The 18,770-nt window shown below is 48.2% G+C and overlaps 1 protein-coding gene across 1 annotated transcript in view; it reads right to left on the bottom strand.

The window, feature by feature from the left end:
* The window catches only part of LOC117354674 (zinc finger protein 845-like), a 210,921-nt gene extending 192,154 nt beyond the window's left edge, over nucleotides 1-18,767 (bottom strand). Inside the window, exons 1-2 of the mRNA XM_033932527.1 lie at nucleotides 18,465-18,767; nucleotides 16,207-16,327 (exon numbers count right to left, since the gene is read on the bottom strand). Of these exons, the coding sequence (XP_033788418.1) occupies nucleotides 16,207-16,327; nucleotides 18,465-18,488 (145 nt within the window). The 5' untranslated portion in view covers nucleotides 18,489-18,767. The remainder of the gene's footprint in view (nucleotides 1-16,206; nucleotides 16,328-18,464) is intronic.
* Nucleotides 18,768-18,770: the final 3 nt, after the last annotated feature.

Below are 18,770 nucleotides of genomic sequence, written 5' to 3'. Positions count from 1 at the left end.
GGATTATTGCTGTGCCCTAATTTCCTAGTTTTCCTAATCTCTGTAAACATACATTTCTACATATGTCCGTTCGTTCTGCCCTGGGGGACGGTAGTAGAGCCCTACCAGTATACTCCTTACCTTCAAACATGGAATTTCTATCTATAAGAGTTGCACGCTGCTTTCTGTTTCATGCAGAATGTTTATTTTGTTTGAATCAATTCCCTCTTTAAGATATAGCATAACCCCTTCCTCCTGCAATTTAATCCACTCTTACATTGCAGTATAATTTGTACCCTGATAAGTGTCCCATTGACTGTCCTCCTTGCACCATGTCTCAGAGATGCCTATTGTCTTCCTCTTCATTTTGTGATGTCATCGAGACTTGAGAATGCTACTGTGAAACAGACATTGGTTTTTCATCATAAACAAGATGATCTCATAGGCCAGGGGTGTCAAACTCAATCACAAAAGGGGCCGAAATCTATAACACAGGCTAAGTGGAGGGCCAAATTTTCTATTAAGATAAGTCATAGTAGAAGTATAGATCCTTCCTGCCCTGAGAGGCAATTCTGTGGAACGTCCTGCTCCAACCTAACTTTTACACTGGGACTGGGTCCTTCTGTCTGCAAATGGATACTAAGGCAGCATGGTAAGGAGCTTGGAGCGCTGCTGGGAGTGAGGCAGGCACTTGGAGCGCCACTGGGTCCGGGGCTGCACAGTCAGGCACTTAGAACCGACAGTCACCGAGGGCCACATAAAATGGCCAGGCGGACCGGATTTGGCCCCCAGGCCTTGTGTTTGACATGTATGTGCAATGCAAACATATGTGCCTAGCTTTGCTGACCTTGAAGAAACATGTTTTCCACTAAGAAATTCTGAAGAAATAAACAGCTCTTCTTCCCAGCAATCAGTTTTCCTCACCTGGCTGTGAGCTCATTTGATTGGTCAACAGAGATTTTACTTTACTTGTTCTCCATTTAGCTTTCCTCAGCCGAGCTTTTGATTTTTGCCTCTATTTTGATTTAACTGCTCTAAAAGATTTTCCTTACATACCAACTGATCCTTCTGCTCCCAGCTATCCCCATAAATTCTGGAGCGAGGCACTTTCATTCACTTATATTTATTCTTGGCTCTGGGGTTAGATAGAAATCTATTTTCCTTTATGCCAATACCAGTCTGAGTGACGTAGTGGTTGTACTTAGAATTTTATCATCTTGTCGCCAAGTTAACTGTTTGCCTACAATAAAACCAGAAGTTGCCTTCTTTATAGCTCCTCCAATGTTGTGGTTTACACATTAAACTTTCCCTGAATGAAAGATTAGGTTACTTACCTCTGCTAATCTTCTTTCTTGTAAATAGCCTCTGGAATCTATACAATAGGGTTATGTATCTCTTTTAGCCTTGAACTGCAGGGAATTCAAAATCAATCTCTAGCCCCTCCCTCTGCGGTCATCTGCTGTTACTCACCCCTTTAATGCCAGCCAGTACCCATGCCAGGTAGATCTACTACAAACAGGAAATGCAAGAAAAGAGAGAAGGATGCGGGGACTTCCTGCTACATATAAATTCTGCTCATGAGAAACAAATCGGTGCGTGCCATAAGGCCAAACTGTGCAGAACAGCAAATTTGAACATTAACCAATTGAAAACAGGATAACTTTGGACAAAGGAGACACAGCCTTAAGGTTCAGCAAGGGCCACCATGCTGGGATCCCTCTAACCCCTCAACCCTTACTTTTAAGGAACAAGTATGGGATTCTCAGTGAGGCTGATCAAAGACGGAAATCCAGCTTACCAGTTACTGGACAGGCGACCTGCGAATCGGTTAGAAAAACACAGATGGGTGTGTAGAATCCAGAGGCTATTTACAGAAAGAAGATTAGCAGAGGTTAAGTAACCTAATCTTTTGTTCTTGTATATTAACCTCTGGAATCTACACCAGTGGTTCCCAACCCTGTCCCGGAGGACCACCAGCCAGTCAGGTTTTCTGGATAGCCCTAATGAATATGCATGAGAGAGATCTGGATATAATGGAAGTGGTAAGCATGCAGATCGGCTCATGCATATTCATTAGGGTTATCCTGAAACCCTGACTGGCTGATGGTCTTCCAGGACAGGGTTGGGAACCATTGATCTACACAACAGGGACGAATCAAAGCAGTCCTAACAAATCAGGGGCAGCCCAATGAGCCCGCTGCTTGGACTGAAGCCCCAAAAGCTGCACCTTGCTTAGCCGTAACATTAAGATAGAACTTGGTAAACGTATGCAAAGAGGCCCAAGTGGCAGTCCTGCAAATCTCCTCAGGAGAAACAGCAGTAGATTCAGCCCAAAAGGAAGCCATTCCTCTGGTAGAATGAGCCTTCACCCCAAGGGGAGGCTTCTTCCCTGCTGACACATAAGCAGCAGAAATGGCCGCACGGATCCATTTAGAGATGGTAGCTTTGGAAGCAGGCCCGCCCCGACATGCGGGGCCCACCAGAACAAACAGATAGTCCGAAAGATGGAAGTAATTCATTGTCTCCAGGTATTTCAGAAGGAGACACTGTATGTCCAGAGACCGCAAAACCTGGTTCTTGGACTTGGAGCCCGATGGAACAAAGGCAGGCAACCAAACTTCCTGACTGACATGGAACACGGAAACCACCTTCAGCAGAAAGGAAGGAACTTTCCTCAAGAAAACCACAGAATCCATGAGGCGTAGAAACGGATCTCTGCATGAAAGTGCTTGGAGCTCCAACATAGAGAAGGACACGTTGAGCGATCCCCACGGGAAGCCGTGGTTTGCCCGCGGGCCATGGAGACTCTATAGCCAAATCGCCACAGACACGGGAACAAAACTTTTCACCGCCCGCAAGAATGGTGAAAAGATTTGTCCCCATAGGTAAACGTACTCCCTTCTTCATGACCGCAATTTACAGTGACTAATCTTCAAGATTCTCCGATGGCCATGCTGTCTCCAACTCTCCATCACCGACTTGTGCCATTGCTGCATTGACTCCGCCCCCTTTAATGTACTGGCTCCTGATTGGTCACTTCTTCCTGCTCAAGCAGTAAGGGGACCAATCGCTACTGCCACACATGATTTGAAAACCCCATTTAATGGGTTGTAGTGGTGCAGCAGTAGCGATTGGGAACATTTAGGAGCTGCGAGCAGGAGGACAAGTCGCGGCCTGGTCTGGAGTCACTGCGGACTCTGAGCTGAAATTTCTTCGGTGCTAAAACTAGTTCTATGAGGTAAGGTGAGCCACGTCCCCACACTTTCCTTCTGCTTGCCTGCCCAGGGTTCCCGGGGGGGGGGGAGGGGTCATTCTTTGCTCCGGTCGGAGTCCGGTTGAGCTGCTCTTGCAGCACGGAGCTGGTTCTTTTTTTTTTTTTATTCAAATATATTTTATTGAACTCAACAAAACCATCAAACAAGAAACAAACCAAGTACAAGCAAGCTCAGCATTTTAGAGAATAAAACCCGTCCCCACAGATAAAACCCCCCATCCCAACACAACCCTTCCCAAAGTAAATAGCCCCTCCCCTCCGGGTCCTCCTCCCAAGTAAATCGCATCCAGAGAAAAGTATACACTAATTAGGCAAACCAGGTGTAGCAAAAGATAACAGAATACAGAGATTCAACAGTTCAGCAAGCGGCTCCGTGCCAGCGGGGTCATTGTTGTCCAAAATGGTTCCCAAGTACTTTGAAAGAGCCGGCCTGTGAGAGAGGGTAATCATCCGACATCGCCAAAGAGAGAAGTCGGGAGCAGTATCTTCAAGCCAGTTCAGCAAAATACATTGCAGGGCCACCAAGACAGTCCATTTAAGGAAAGCTGCCGCTCCCCGCACACGAGGGAAATAGTGAGGAACAGTTCTAAACAATAACAAAGGGGAGCGGCGAATTGTAATTTTCCAAATGCGCTCCACAAAAACAAAAATAGCATTCCAAAAAGTTTGAACAGCAAGGCAAGTCCAAAACATGTGTCCCAAGCCCACTTCTGGAGCTTGGCATCTGAGACAGGCAGCAGTTTCACGTAGGTGAGATAAACACGCCCTCTTAGGAGAGATGTACAATCGGAAAGCCAACTTATAGTGTTGTTCCCAAAAAGTAAGAAACATAGAAACATAGAAAGATGACGGCAGATAAGGGCTACAGCCCATCAAGTCTGCCCACACCATCGACCCTCCCTTTTAAGTCTAATGTCCCATTTAAGTAGAATTGTAAGAATGCCATTCTACTGACCCGCTCTTTCAAGTCTATACCCTAGTGATCCTATCCTTTGGCAGACCCTCGTAGGGATCCTACATAGGTATCCCATTTATTCTTGAAGTCTGGGACGCTGTGTGCCTCTATCACCTGCATTGGAAGCTTGTTCCAATGCTCAATCACTCTCTCCGTTAAGAAGTACTTCCTGTCATCTCCACGAAACTTCCCTCCCCTGAGTTTGAGCGGATGACCTCTTGTGGTCGAGGGTCCCTTCAGGAGAAAGATATCATCTTCCACCTCAACCCGTCCCGTGATGTACTTAAATGTCTCAATCATGTCTCCCCTCTCCCTACGCTCCTCGAGAGAGTAGAGCTGTAACTGTAACTAGTGTATTTTCGAAAGGCTGGTAGCCTTCGAACAGCCTGCAAAAGCACATCTTCCGGCAAAGCTACTGCAAGGTCACGAGCCCAAGCCTCCCGTAAAGTGGAATGGTCAAACAAGAGGGACTCATCCTTCAATTGGCGATGATGGAATTTAAGAGGGACTGGTAGTTGAGAACCAATGGTGAAAGCCGTAGAAAGCAACTCATGACATGAGGCATTCAAAGAACATGAGGGTAAAGAAAAAATATTGTGATGAAGTTGCATATAAGCAAAATAATCAGCGGGGGGGGGGGAGACCAAATTCCTCTTGTAACTGTGCAAAAGGCTTGATTTTACCATCATCATTAACCAAGTGAAATACATAGTGAATTCCCCTTGTTTCCCACTGAGCAAAGATCGGCCCATCTATCCCAGGGAGAAAGGAGCTATTAAAGCGGATAGGCAGAAATGGAGATACAGAAGTAGAAAGAGCATGAAATTTACAGACCCAGCGCCAAACCTTCGCAAAGGGACGGTGAAGCACCTTCGCAGAGAGAGATTCAGGCACAAGAGAAGGGAGAGAATGAAGATATGCACTAAAGTGAGTAGAGCGAAAACAGAAAAGTTCCAAAGAAGTATTGGTAAACGCTGAAGTACCCCTGAAAAGATCATTAATGTGGCGCATACCACAACCAACAGTCAAATAACGAAGATTCAATAAACCCAATCCACCCATGTACCACGGAGCCGCAGCCCTCTTATAAGGCAGACGAGGCTGCTTCCCAGATCAAAGGAATCTCTGAACCAAGCGTACCAGACGTCTCTCATCTCGAGAAGACAAATAAAGAGGAAGGACCTGGAAGACATATAGCCAACAGGGGACAATAAGCATATTATAAAGATGCACCCGGCCTAAGAGCGAAAAAGGAAGAGTTCCCCATAGCTGTAATTTATTCTGAAGGGCCTGGGACAACTGTTCCACATTCAAGCGATACAAATTAGACAAGTCTTAAGGAATAAAGACCCCCAAGTATTTCAAGGTAGAGTCCGCCCAACGAAGGGGAAAAGCACCCCTCCACCGGGAACGCAGCTCAGGTGGGAAAGGTAAGGCCAAGGATTTATCCAAATTAAGAGACAGACCAGAATAAAAGCCAAATTCGGAAATGAGATCCAACGCAATCGGTAAGGAATCTTCAGGCCTAGTGAGAATCAAAAACATATCATCCGCAAATGCCAACGTCTTCAAATCAATCCCATCAACGCGAAGGCCCTTCACTTCCGCAAATCCTCGAAGGGTACATAGCAAAGGTTCTAAAGAAAGAAGAAACAACAAGGGGGAAAGAGGACAACCTGTCAGGTTCCACGAAGAATAGGGAAAGAATCCGTGCGGGTCCCGTTGACGAGAAGTGAAGCCTGCGGGTTGGAGTAAAGAGAACGTATAGCATCAAGGTAGAAACCCCCCAACCCAACATGTTCTAGGGTGCGAAACAAGAAGGACCAATGGACACTATCAAATGTTTTAGAGGCATCAAGGCTGACAAACAGAGCCGGAATCTGATGAGAATGACAATGGGAAAGGGCAAAGAGAACCTTACGGACATTACAGACGGATTGACGCCCCCGGACAAACCCAACTTGATCCTCATGAATAAGTGCAGGAAGATGTGTAGCAAGACGATCAGCCAACATGCGGGCAAAAAGCTTGATCAAGGAGATGGGACGATAAGATCCCGGGGAATCGGCCTCCTTACCAGGCTTCAACAATAAAGAGATGAGGGCCTCATTGGCATAACGTGGAAAGGAGCCCTGAGCAATAGCAGCGTTAAAGTAAGCCAACAAAGGGCCACAAAGATGAGGAGAAAGAAGTCGGTAAAAGTCACCCGAAAAGCCATCCGGACCCGGGGCTTTATCAGAATGAAGAGTTTTAATAGCAGATTCTAAGTCAGCCGCCCTAAAGGGGCTATTAGGAGAAGAAACTATGGCAGGTGAGGAAGATCAGAGGACTGAATATAGTCCGTCAACAATTCCGAGGAAACTTCATCGGGAGCAGCATATAATCGGCTAAAAAAGTCAAAGAGCACTCCGGAAATATCAGCCGTTTTGGTCACCACCCCCCCACTCGGGGTCCGAAGAGACAAGATCGGTTTTCTATTGGCCTCAACTTTAACCAAGCGGGCCATGAGACGCCCAGGTTTATTGCCAAAATGTTGAAAGCGGTGTTTATGAAAAGCCAGCCACTGTTGGGAATGAGAACGAAGTAACGAATTTAAAGCCTCCTGGATAGACAAATAGCATTCTCGAGTCTCCTGTGAGGGAGTCAAATGAAAAGACTGCTTAGCCACTCGTAGAGCCCGCTCTAAATTATTTTTTTTTATTTTTTTTAATCTACTAGTGTATCCATTCCCATGGGTTACTGAACACATTATTTGTATTTCGTGCTGGATTCCTCCTCTGCAGCAAGTTCAGCAGTCTTGCAGCAGCTCATAGAGGACAGACACTGCTTTCGAATTTCGAACACGTGGTGGACGGTGACGGGGCGGTGAATGGGGTGACGGGGCAGTGATAAGGATGGCGGTAACGGTGATGGGGCGGTGAAGGGAATGGCGTTGACAAGGCGATGAAGAGGATGGTGGGCCGGGGACGGGGCAGTGACAGGGACAGATTTTTTCCCTATGTCATTCTCTACTCTGACACTACGTGCAAAAGTGACCACCACAAGGAAAACGATCTTGATGGTAAGATCTTTCAGAGATTTGATCCAGGGATTTGTAGGGCGGCCGAGCCAGCGAATGGAGAACCAAGTTCAAATTCAACATTGGGACCAGGCAGTCGTACAAGAGGCAACCGCCTCCACCCCCCACCCCCCCCCACAAAAAGAGGACAACATCCAAATTAGATGCCAGCGAACCCCTGAGAATAGTGGAACCCAAACACGAGAGTCCCGCAATTTGCACATGGAGTGAAGAAACCGCAAGACCCTTCCTGAGGCCAGCCTACAGGAAGTCCAGGACGTGTACCACTGAAGGGGCCAAGAAATCCACCTCAACCCTCTCGCACCAAGCCTGAAAGCACCTCCAGGCTTTTGCATAGGCAGACACAGTGGATTTCTGTTTACTCTCAAGCGTAGTGATGACTGCAGATAATAGCCTTTAGCTGTCAAAGCCGCGCGTTCAAGAGCCAAGCCGTAAGACTAAAGCGGTCTGGATCCTGGAGCTCTATGGGACCCTGTGTGAGTATCCGCTAATGACAGGTAAGTCACATAGCCCTCTTAAAGCTCAACTGCACCAGATCTGCGTACCATGGTCTTCTGCACCAGTCCGGGGCCACCAGGATCACCTGGCCCATGTGAGAGGCCACCCGGCGCACAACGCTGGACAATCAGCGAAGAGGTTACAATCAAAGTCAGCAATACAATCTTACATAATAAAGAATGCGAAAGCTATAAAGCAGCGCTGAATAGATTCTTAGTTAACAAATCCATTGAACAGACACGTTTTTAAGTTTTCTAAAATTGAAGTAGGATGAAGAGAGCGCGAAAACGTTACTAAGCCAGTCGTTCCATTTGCCTGCCTGGAAGGCAAGAGTTCTGTCCAAGAATCTTTTGTAGTGGCAGGCTTTTATTGTCAGATAGGTGAACAGATGTATTCTTCATGTGGGCCTAAGATAACTTGCCAGATTGAAGTGGGAAACCAGGTAGGTTGGGGCCAGACCAAATATTGATTTATAACATAGATAAGCAAACTTAAATAGGATTCGCGCCTCTAGGGGCAGCCAATGGAGTCTTTGATAGTAGGGGCTTATGTGTTCCCATTTTTTCAGCCTAAAAGATCAGTCGAACTACCAAATTTTGAATGACTCTTAGTCTTAGAATGTTTTTTTTTAAGGAACCCAAGTAAATAATGCTGCAATAATCGAGCAAGCTCAGGATGGAAGATTGAACTGGTAAGCGGAAGGATGGTGCATCAGTATTTTCTGATGGTTCTGAGTTTCCATAGAACCGAAAAGCATTTTTTTTTTAACTAGTAAGTCTGTGTGAGCCATTTAGAGTAAGGTGGCGGTCCAGGGTGACTCCCAGGATTTTAATGGAGTGGTCAATATGGAAGTTCTGACCACTATGGGTGCCAATTTTGCCCTAAAACAGCCCGGGCAAAACGCAGGGAATCCAGGAAAACTGCGAGCATGCAGGGAAACCAAACAAAAACTCCTTTCCAGGACCCCCCAAAATCACCAAACCTGTGGTTACACAGACACTCACAGTGGCATGTGCTGCAATAGAAATCAATGGGAAGCCAGCTAAACACAGAGCAAGCAAGGAGATCTCAGGAGCTGAGAAAACTGGATTATCCCAGGACAAGCAAGCAGCATATTCTCTACATGTGGGTGACGTCATCCACAGAGCCCTGTCGCGGACAGCTTTTCAAGCAAATTTGATTGAAGATCTCAAAGTTTGCTAATGCTGCCCACGCATGCGTGTGCCTTCCCGCTCCACTAGAGGGTGCCTCCCCTTCTCGTGGTCTTCAGTTCTTAGTTTTCCGCGTAGCCAGAAAGCCCTCTCTCTCTTCTCTGCGTTTTTCTAAGTGCCTTTCTAGCACCGCGGCTTCTTTATTTTATTTGGGAGTCACTGTACAGGTTGTTACTTCGTTTGACTACTTCTTCGTGTATTTTTTTCTTTTCGTCCCGGTGACCAGGGGCTCCCAGTTCGCCATGGCTGCGGCCGTCTGACAACCTTATGTCCCGTCCCCTTACCGGGTTTACGAAGTGCTCCCTATGCGGTCGGGTTATTTCAATTTCAGACCCGCACCACTGATGAATTCTGTGTCTGGGTGCTGATCACCCGACGGGCTCCTGTCCCCGTTGTGCCACTCTTCAACCTTGGGCTCTTTGGCAGCGTAGGGCCAGGATTGCGGAGCTCTTCACCATGGAGGCTGCTCCTGCTTTGACCCCGATCTGGCCTCATCGGCCTCGAAGACCTCGGCTCTGGGTAAGTCTCCTCTTCCTCCTTCAGGTTCAGCTCAGCTACCGAAGAAGCCTTCCTCGGAGTCTCTGGCCATCCAGGCGGTGAGTGTAGTCCCGCCGGCCTCGACGAGACCACCCTCCAAGCATGCTTCCACCCTACGGGAATACTCTTCCTCGGTGGAACGCACTGCTGCACCAGCTCGGCCTCCTATGGTCATTGTGCCGATGTTCGAGGAAGTGCTGAAGGCGATCATCTCCTCGGAGCTCTCCTCTGCTTTGGCTCAGCTCGCTCTGGCCTCGACCACGCACGTTGTGGACCAGCCTGAGCGTCACGTTGAGGCTTCCCAGGGCAAGGTGCGTCAGTCTCGGCGTCTGTCCTCGTCTGACTCCTCGCCCGTTCCATCGAGGCATACTTCACCCTCGGGCCGGCCTCGGTCGAGGCGTCTTACGCCTTCGTCTAGGTGTCTGGCGAAGCATCCCCAGGACTCTCCCCCGAGGCAGGGTAGGTCCCCGGGTCCTCGCACTACCAGCTCCATCAAAACCTCAGACCTCACCTTGTCTAACCTGAGCCTGCTGAGGTCACCTGTCCGGTTGGGAACCCCAATTCGTGAGGAGCCGGCCTCGGGGGATCCTGCCTCTTTTTCTCAGGGCTTGTCTTCGGACCGGGGTTCTCCGGGGCGGCGTCATCAGACCTCGGCTGTCCGGTCCCTGGGATCCTCCCCTCCGGGGACTTCTAAGCGCAGGCTCTCGTCGTCTCCCCCCCCCCCCCCGTTCTTTTAGCGGGGCGTTCTTGGCGTCCATGCTTGTGGATACGGATGTGCCCCCGCAGTATTCCAGGGAGGCTTCCCCCTCCTTTTCGGCTGCCTTGCCGTCTCGTTCCACCACTCCCCTCGAGGGGCATTCTGAGAGCAAGCCCTCTTCTTTTACTAGATTTGTTCAGGACATGGGTAAGGCCTTGAACTTGGACCTCCAGTCAGATTCCAAGTATACCAAGGAGTTCTTGGAGGAAATGGAACTCCCCTACCCTCTTAGGAGTCCTTGCGGCTCCCCCTGAATCCGGTGTTGCAGCAGACTTTCTTTCGCAATCTGGAGATTCCCTACGCTATCCCGGCCATTCCATATAAAATGGAGTCTCGGTACCGGACGATGCCCTGCAACGGGTTTGAGAATGCACAGCTTTCTCACCAGTCCTTGGGGGTGGAGTCTACCCTCAAGAAGTCTCACCCATCCAAAGTGTATGCCGGGCCGGGAGGGCAGGACTATGGACAAATTTGGGAGACGCCTATATCAGAACTCCATGATGGCGAATAGGGTCCTAAATTACAACTTTACTTTTACGTCCTATCTTAAATGGTGTATCAAGTCACTTCCATCCTTTGAGGACGATATGCCTGTCAAGCGCTGTGCGGAGTTTCGCAAGCTTGTGGATACTCTGTCGCAGCTTTGGCTGTACATGTTCCAGGCCTCTTATGATGCGTTTGAGCTTTCCTCCAGGGTCTCGGCCTTCGCAGTGGCCTGGCATAGCTTCGCATTGTGGATATGGACCCCAACCTGCAGGACAGGTTGGCCAATCTACTCTGTTTGGGGAACGAGTTGTTCAATGATTCCATCGAGGCCACCACAAAGCGCCTCTCTGAACACGAACGCTCCTTTGCTTCCCTGGTTCAGGCTAAGGCGAAGCCCACTCCACCCAAGTCCTACCGGCTGCCTCCCCGGCGCTATCCACAAAAACCGACGCCAGTTTTTTCTCATCCTCCTCCTCGGCGCCCTCAGCAGCAGAGAGCTCCTCCTAAGCCTCAAATGCCTGTGGTGACTAAGCCACCACCGTCTTTTTGACTGGCCCGGCAGGAGAGGGATGGCCTCCTCCGCCCTGAGTGTTCCCCCTCTTCCCATCGGGGGACGTCTACGCGCCTTTTATCAGCGTTGGGCGGGGATTACTGCGGACTCTTGGGTCCTCTCCATCATCCGAGAGGGGTACTCCCTCAACTTCCAGGCTTTACCGCTGGACAGGCCTCCAGGAGAGTCTCTTTCCGACAGGGCCTAGCTTCCCCTACTGCTTCAGGAAGTGCATGCCCTCCTTCGCCTGCGGGCGGTGGAGGAGGTTCCCCCTTGTCAACGGGGCTCCGGGGTTTATTCACAGTACTTCCTGGTTCCCAAAAAGACCGGGGACCTTCGCCCTATCCTGGATCTGCAGAAATTGAACAAGTTCCTAGTTCGGGAGAAGTTACGCATGCTTTCACTTCCCATTTTGTATCCCTTGATGGACGAGGTTGTGTTCCCTCGACCTGAAGGAAGCCTACACTCACATTCAGATCAACCTGGCTTCTCGAAGGTTTCTTCGTTTTCAGGTAGGGAACCTTCATTTGCAGTATCAGGTCCTCCCGTTCGGGCTCGCTCTGTCCCCACGGGTCTTCACGAAGTGCCTCGTGGTGGCGGCGGCGGCCTTGTGGTCGCAGAGTCTTCAGGTCTTCCCGTACCTCGACTGGCTTATCAAAGCTCCGTTGAGGGAGGGGGTTGTTTCAGCGACCCGTCGGACTATTATCTTCCTTCAGCATTTGGGTTTCTAGGTAAACTTCCCCAAATCCCAGCTGTGCCCCTCTCAGTCCCTGCAGTTTATCGGGGCCGTGCTGAACACAGTTCGCCTCCGGTCGTTCCTACCTCTACCTCGGCAGTCCGCACTCCTGCGGCTGAGTCAGCTGGTGTCCCAGAGGTCTTCAGTCTTGGCCAAGCAGATGATGATCCTCTTGGGGCACATGGCCTCCACCGTTCATGTCACACCGTTCGCCAGGTTACATCTTCGTGTCCCTCAGTGGACTCTGGCGTCTCAGTGGCAGCAGATCGGGATCCCGCTTCTCAGCACATTGCGGTGACTCCCTCCTTGAAATGCTCACTCCGCTGGTGGGCCAGCTCTTCAAATCTGTCCAGAGGTTTGCTCTCTCGTGCCTCCACATCAGAAGGTTCTGACGATGGACTCCTCGGCATACGCCTGGAAGCGCACCTCGACGGCCTTCAGACTCAGGGTCTTTGGTTGAGTGCAGACCGTCGCTGCCACATCAACCTCCTGGAGCTCTGGGCCATTTACAATACCGTGGTGGCCTTTCGTCATTTGCTGCAGGATCGCATGGTCCTGGTGCGCACGGACAACCAGGTGGCGATGTATTATATGAACAAGCAGGGGGGTACGGTTTCCTCTCTCTTTTCAGGGAAGCCCTTTGTCTTTGGTAGTAAGTGTTGCACCACAACATCTTCCTTCGGGCAGTGTATATTCAGGGCAAGCAGAATTGTCTGGCGGACAAATTGAGTCGCCTTCTTCAACCGCACGAATGGGCGCTCCATTCTCACACTTTGCGGCGGGTGTTTGTTCAGTGGGGAACTCCAGATAAATCTGTTCCCTTTGCCCCTCAATCACAAGTTGCCTCGATTCTGCTCGAGGATGTATATACCCCAGATCGTCTCGAGGCAGATGCTTTCCTTCTCGATTGGACGAGCAGGTTCCTCTATGCGTTCCCTCCCTTTCCTCTAATTCTCAGGATGCTGGTGCACCTCAAGTCGGTCCGCGCCACCATGATCTTGATAGTGCCTCGGTGGCCCTGGCAGCTGTGATTCTCCCTGCTCCTCCAGCTCAGTGTCAGGGAGCCTCTGCTTCTACCTGTGTTTCCTTCTCTGCTGTCTTAAAGTCGGGGTTCGCTGTTGCATCCCAATCTGCAGTCTCTACACTTAACAGCTTGGTTCCTCTCCACGTGCCTCCCTCCTTAGGTTTCTCGCAGTCGGTGAGGGATGTTCGAGGCCTCTCGGAAGAGTTCCACTAGGCAATGCTATTCCCAGAAATGGACCAGATTTGCTGTGTGATGTGCTGAACGCCGCATGGAGCTCCTATCTGCCTCCTTGTCTTCCGTGCTGGCTTATCTGTTCCACTTGTCTCGGTCTGGCCTCAAATCGACATCTATTCGAGTCCACCTCAGTGCGATTGCTGCTTTTCATCAGCCGCTTGATGGGAATCCACTTTGTCCATCCGGTGGTTTCCCGCTTTATGAAGGGTCTCTTCAATGTTCATCTTGCACTCAAGCCCCCCTCCCCCCCCCCCCCGGTGGTTTGGGATCTTAATGTGGTTCTGGCTCAATTGATGAAACCTCCGTTTGAACAAATTGATAAGGCTCATCTCAAGTTTCTCACTTGGAAGGTGGTGTTCCTGGTTGCTCTCACGTCTGCCCGCAGAGTCTGTAAGCTGCAGGCTCTAGTTGCGGACCCGCCTTTTACAGTATTTCATCAGGACAAGGTGGTCCTTCGTACTCATCCCAAGTTCTTGCCTAAGGTGGTTTCGGATTTTCACCTCAACCAGTCTATCGTTCTTCCGGTGTTTTTTTCGAAGCCCCACTCTCATCCTGTGAGGTGGCGCTTCACACGCATGACTGTAAGAGGGTGTTGGCCTTTTACCTGCGACGCATTGAGTCTCATTGGACGGCTCCTCAACTATTCATCTCTTTTGATCCTAATCGGTTGGGCCATCCTGTTTCCAAGCGCACCTTGTCCAACTGGTTAGCTGCTTGTATTTCTTTTTGCTACGCTCAGGCTGGTCTCTCGCTGCAAGGTCGGGTCAAGGGGCATAGAGTCCGAGCGATGACGCCGTCTGTCGCTTTCCTCAGGTCTACGCCAATTGAGGAGATCTGCAAGGCTGCCACTTGGTCTTCGGTTCATACTTTCACCTCTCACTACTGTCTGGATGCCTTTTCCAGGCGTGATGGCCAGTTTGGCCAGTCGGTTTTGCGTTATCTGTTTTCTTAAATTGCAAACTTTCCCTCTGTTCCCTTTTGGTTAGCTTGGAGGTCACCCACATGTAAAGAATATGCTGCCTGTTTGTCCTGGGATAAAGCACAGTTACTTACCGTAATAGATGTTATCCAGGGACAGCAGGCAGATATTCTTGCAACCCTCCCACCTCCCCGAGGTTGCCTTCTTTGCTAGCTATCTGAACTGAAGACCACGAGTAGGCAATGCGCCCTCTAGTGGAGCGGGAAGGCACATGCATGCGTGGGCAGCACTAGCAAACTTTGAGATCTTCAATCAAGTTTGCTTGAAAAGCTGTCCGCGATAGGGCTCCGTGGATGACGTCACCCACATGTAGAGAATATCTGCCTGCTGTCCCTGGATAACACCTGTTACAGTAAGTAACTGTGCTTTTCAGACTTTCTGACCGCCTCATCTTCCTAGTCACCCCAGACAAAGACTACCAGGACCTCTCAGGAAAATTAGGGAAGACAAGAAATCCAGTTCCGATCCTGGCACGTCTCCACGGAACCATACAGCCTGTGCTCTACCTCTTAGTGAACGAACCCGGGACAAGATGGCTCCCGATCCTGGAGACCCGATCTGATCTGCAGGCTTTCCAGGAGGCTTACTGCAGTTTTACTAACAGGTAACCACTCAAGACAATATAAATGCAAAACCCTGATCACCCGCCAAAAAATGTCCATGCCGGGTGAATCCACAGTACTAGGGCAACACCCTCACCAAAAACCAATTGAAGTGACTAGAATTTAAAAATTAAACACGAGCAGAAGAAATAAAACCCTGCAGCTAAGGCTGCAGGAAACTAGACTGGCATTCCATAAGTGAGTAATAGGAAATAACCACAGAGGGAGGGGTAGAATTTGATTTTGAGTTCCCTCAGTTCAAGGCTGAAAAAGAGATACATAATCCTATCGTGTAGATTCCAGAGATTATTTTATAAAAACCTCAGTTGCGCTCAAGGTGGTTCTTTTTCTCCGAGAATGTGGAGTGCTAATTAGGAGTCATATTTGGTGTCTTAGCAGTATGGTTAAGCCAAATCACCTACTCCTCACAGAAGGAAGGACAATTTATGGAGACAGAAGGAAAGAGGAATGACCTGGTTCAACACCAACCAGTTCCAGGCGAAGAATCAGATATTTTGGTCCCAGCACAGCAGACCAAAGAATCAAATCTCAATGTTTCTCTCGAGAATGTTATAAATCCTCCAAAGAGTTTCATTCCACGATAAAGGTTGAAAATAGGAGAAACCAAAACTAAATCCTAGGGGGGGGGGGGGAAGACACAATTTTTAAGAGCTTGACCTGATATTCTTTCCTCTAATACAGGGGTGTCAAAGCCCCTCCTTGAGGGCCACAATCCAGTCGGGTTTTCAGGGTTTCACCAATGAATATGCATGAGATCTATTTGCATCACTGGTTTTATTGTAAACTAATAGATCTCATGCATATTCATGAAAACCTGACTAGATTGCAGCCCTCTAGGAGGGACTTTGACACCCCTACTCTAATAGAAAATAGGTGAGGATTTCTATTATCACTCTTATCATATGGTGATGCTGGAGGCAATTCTGCAGCTTTTGGAGCAATCCAAAGAATCAGAAAGTGCCATAAGCTGAGCAGAAATCGATGTTCAGAGCACATGACTTTTCATTGTGTAAGACTGCTTTCAGGTACAATGTAGTTTTCTGCAGCCAGACACTGACCCTGGATTTTAGCTCTGCTTCAACAGAGAATGATCCATATCTGAATTCAAAGGGAGAAAATTTATAGGACACACAAAGAGTCTTATGGGCCCTCACACTGTCAGCTTAAAATAGAGGTTAGTAAAGAGAGATCCTGATCACACTTGGAAGTTTCTGGAGCAAACCAAGTACAGAAAAATGTCTCGTATTAGTTTAATATTTTATATGCAGATAAATCAATTCCTACCTAGGGAGATCAGAATCTCATAATTCTCTTTCATCACCTCCCTGTAAAGTTCCTTCTGCCCTTCATTTAAATACTCCCACTCCTCCTGGGAGAAAGAGACAGCGATGTCCTCAAACGTCACCTGCATCGGAAACACAAACCAGAAACACACTCAGCGCTTTCTGCATCACCATCAGGCTTTACTGTATAACTGATGCACATAAACTGGGGAGGTGAACATGTGGATGGAGCATGAATGTGTTGCTAAGTGACCTATAAGTCTTATAGAATAGTATTAGCTGAGCACCAACTTACACCAGCCATTGACCAGTTATATTGCCTCTATTTCAATGTGCAAAAGTGTCTTTGTCTATAAAGGCTTAAGATCACATCGTGGTACCAATTTATACAATTTCGCAGAAAGTTAAAAGGATTTTCTGGGCTTGTCTGTAGGGTAGGCTGTGTTTCTCTAGGTACATGTCTGTCTTAATGTGGTATGTTTGTGTGTCTCTGAGTGTGGTGTAAATTCTGACCTTCTCCTGCTATTACTATAAGTATATATGGGAATTGAGTTCATAATATCACACCATTCACAGAAGAAAGGGTTAATGAACAATTGGAAAAACTAAAAGTGGCCAAAGCCATGAGACAGGATGAGATCCATCATAGGATATTGAGGAAGCTCAGAGAAGTTCCTACAGGTCCTCTCATAGACTTGTTTAATAAATCCTTAAAGACAGGAAAGGTTCTGAGGGTTTGGAGAAGAGTGAATGTGGTCCTTCTTCCCAAAAGTGGTAAAAGAGAAGAGGTCAGAAACTATATGCCAGTAAATCTCACTACGGTTATTGGAAAAGCAATGGAAATTCTAATGAAGGAAAAAATAGTGAACTACCTAGAATCAATTGGGTTATAAGATCTAAGGTAACACATCTGGCTTCTTTTGCCTCTTTTTTAAACCACATTTGACTTGCCAGTTAAAGATGTCTTTGCTTACTACCAAGTCAGACATTATATACATTCATTGCCAGCTTGCCATTTGGTGGAGGAATACTGAGCGGCCATATCTGAACTTTTTAGTCTCTCTGCGCAACAATCGATCCCACTGCGTTTTCATCATGTGGGCTTGAGGGACGCTCAACCTGGCCCTAATTTGGATATTATAGCAGCTTCATGGGCAGAGGATTTACAGTGAACTTTGACTGCATCGCAAGTACAAAAAGTGCTCAAAAACATGAGACGATTATCTACTAATGTTTTACATTGGGAACTTCAATTAAAGTTCGTTTTACATCTCTTTATATCTCCCATGCGAGCTTATCGGATGGGTATTTCCCCAGTTCATACTTGCCCTAAATGTAATGGCACCACTGCTTCTCTGGGCCACATGTTCTGGTCCTGTCCATCTATCTCTCAGTTTTGGCTACGCTTGGGTCACTATATCACATCTTTGTGGGGCCGGCAATGGAAGCTAGCCCCGAGAGAACATTTTGGACACTATATCATTACATCACCGAAACCTAAAGGAATGTCAGCGTTTATTGCCAGGGTGATGTTCCTTGGTAAGAGTTATATTGACTAACTGGTTGTCAAATGAACCAACTTATGCTCAATGGAGATTGCTGATGATAGTACATGCTTCCCTGGAGCGCAGGCAATTTGGTGACTTGGATTACACTCTTGGACGTTGCTTTTGTTCTATTTGGGAACATTTTTGGATGGACCTTACTCCTTATGCCCGCAGTAGACTTTTGAACTTATGACCTTCCTCTTCTCTCTTTTCTTCTTGACATGCAGATGGTGTATGGGTTTGGGGGAAAAGGTATATTTTGTGCACAATTATGAGAATTTTGTTACTACTATCTGTTTTGTTTGCTGGCACATTTTTGAAAACTTTAATAAATATATTTAAACATAAGAGCTAAGATAACATGGTTTCTCCAAGGGAAAATCATGCCAAAGGAATCTGATAGATTTTTTTTTTTTGACTAGGTGACTAGAGAATTGCATAGAGGACATGCACTAGTCTACCTTGATGTCAGCTAAATCTTTGTCACGGCTCCTCAATAAACTGAGTGGCCTGAAGATAGGATCTAAATTGGTGACAGTATTACAGGGAAACTAACCCCCTCCCCCAATATTCCTCCCCCCTTCCTCATCTTCCCAGAGTCTTCTGCCCTCCCCCACCCCCAAGATGCGAAGAGACAAGGACTGCCAGGACAAGGAAGTCTGCTTGGGGGGTGGGGGTTGATTCTGCAGAGTGGGGGAGGGGCACCTCCTACCTGAGCAGAAGCTCCTGCGGCCATTTTCCAGCCTTAGAAACCACTCTGGGGCTCTTTCTCCAGCTCAGGGTGGAGGAGAGAGAAGAGCAGAACTGCCCGTCACAAGATGGACGACGCCTCTCAGCTTGGAAATGGCGGAGCTTGTTCAGTGAGATCCAGAGCTCGAGACAAATTCCACAGCTGCCCCTCTGGAGAGGAGGGAGGAGCCAGGGCGCGAAGTGGAGATGAGAGCGCGCGAGGCAGAGACAGGGAAATTCTGACCAATGAGCTCCTCCTCTTTCTCCCTTCTCCCTACTACGGGGAACC

Source organism: Geotrypetes seraphini, chromosome 2 (genome assembly GCF_902459505.1).
Source record: "Geotrypetes seraphini chromosome 2, aGeoSer1.1, whole genome shotgun sequence".
NCBI classification, from domain to species: domain Eukaryota; kingdom Metazoa; phylum Chordata; class Amphibia; order Gymnophiona; family Dermophiidae; genus Geotrypetes; species Geotrypetes seraphini.
Note: the sequence above shows the minus strand (reverse complement) of the source record. Positions and strands in the feature narration are given on the sequence as shown.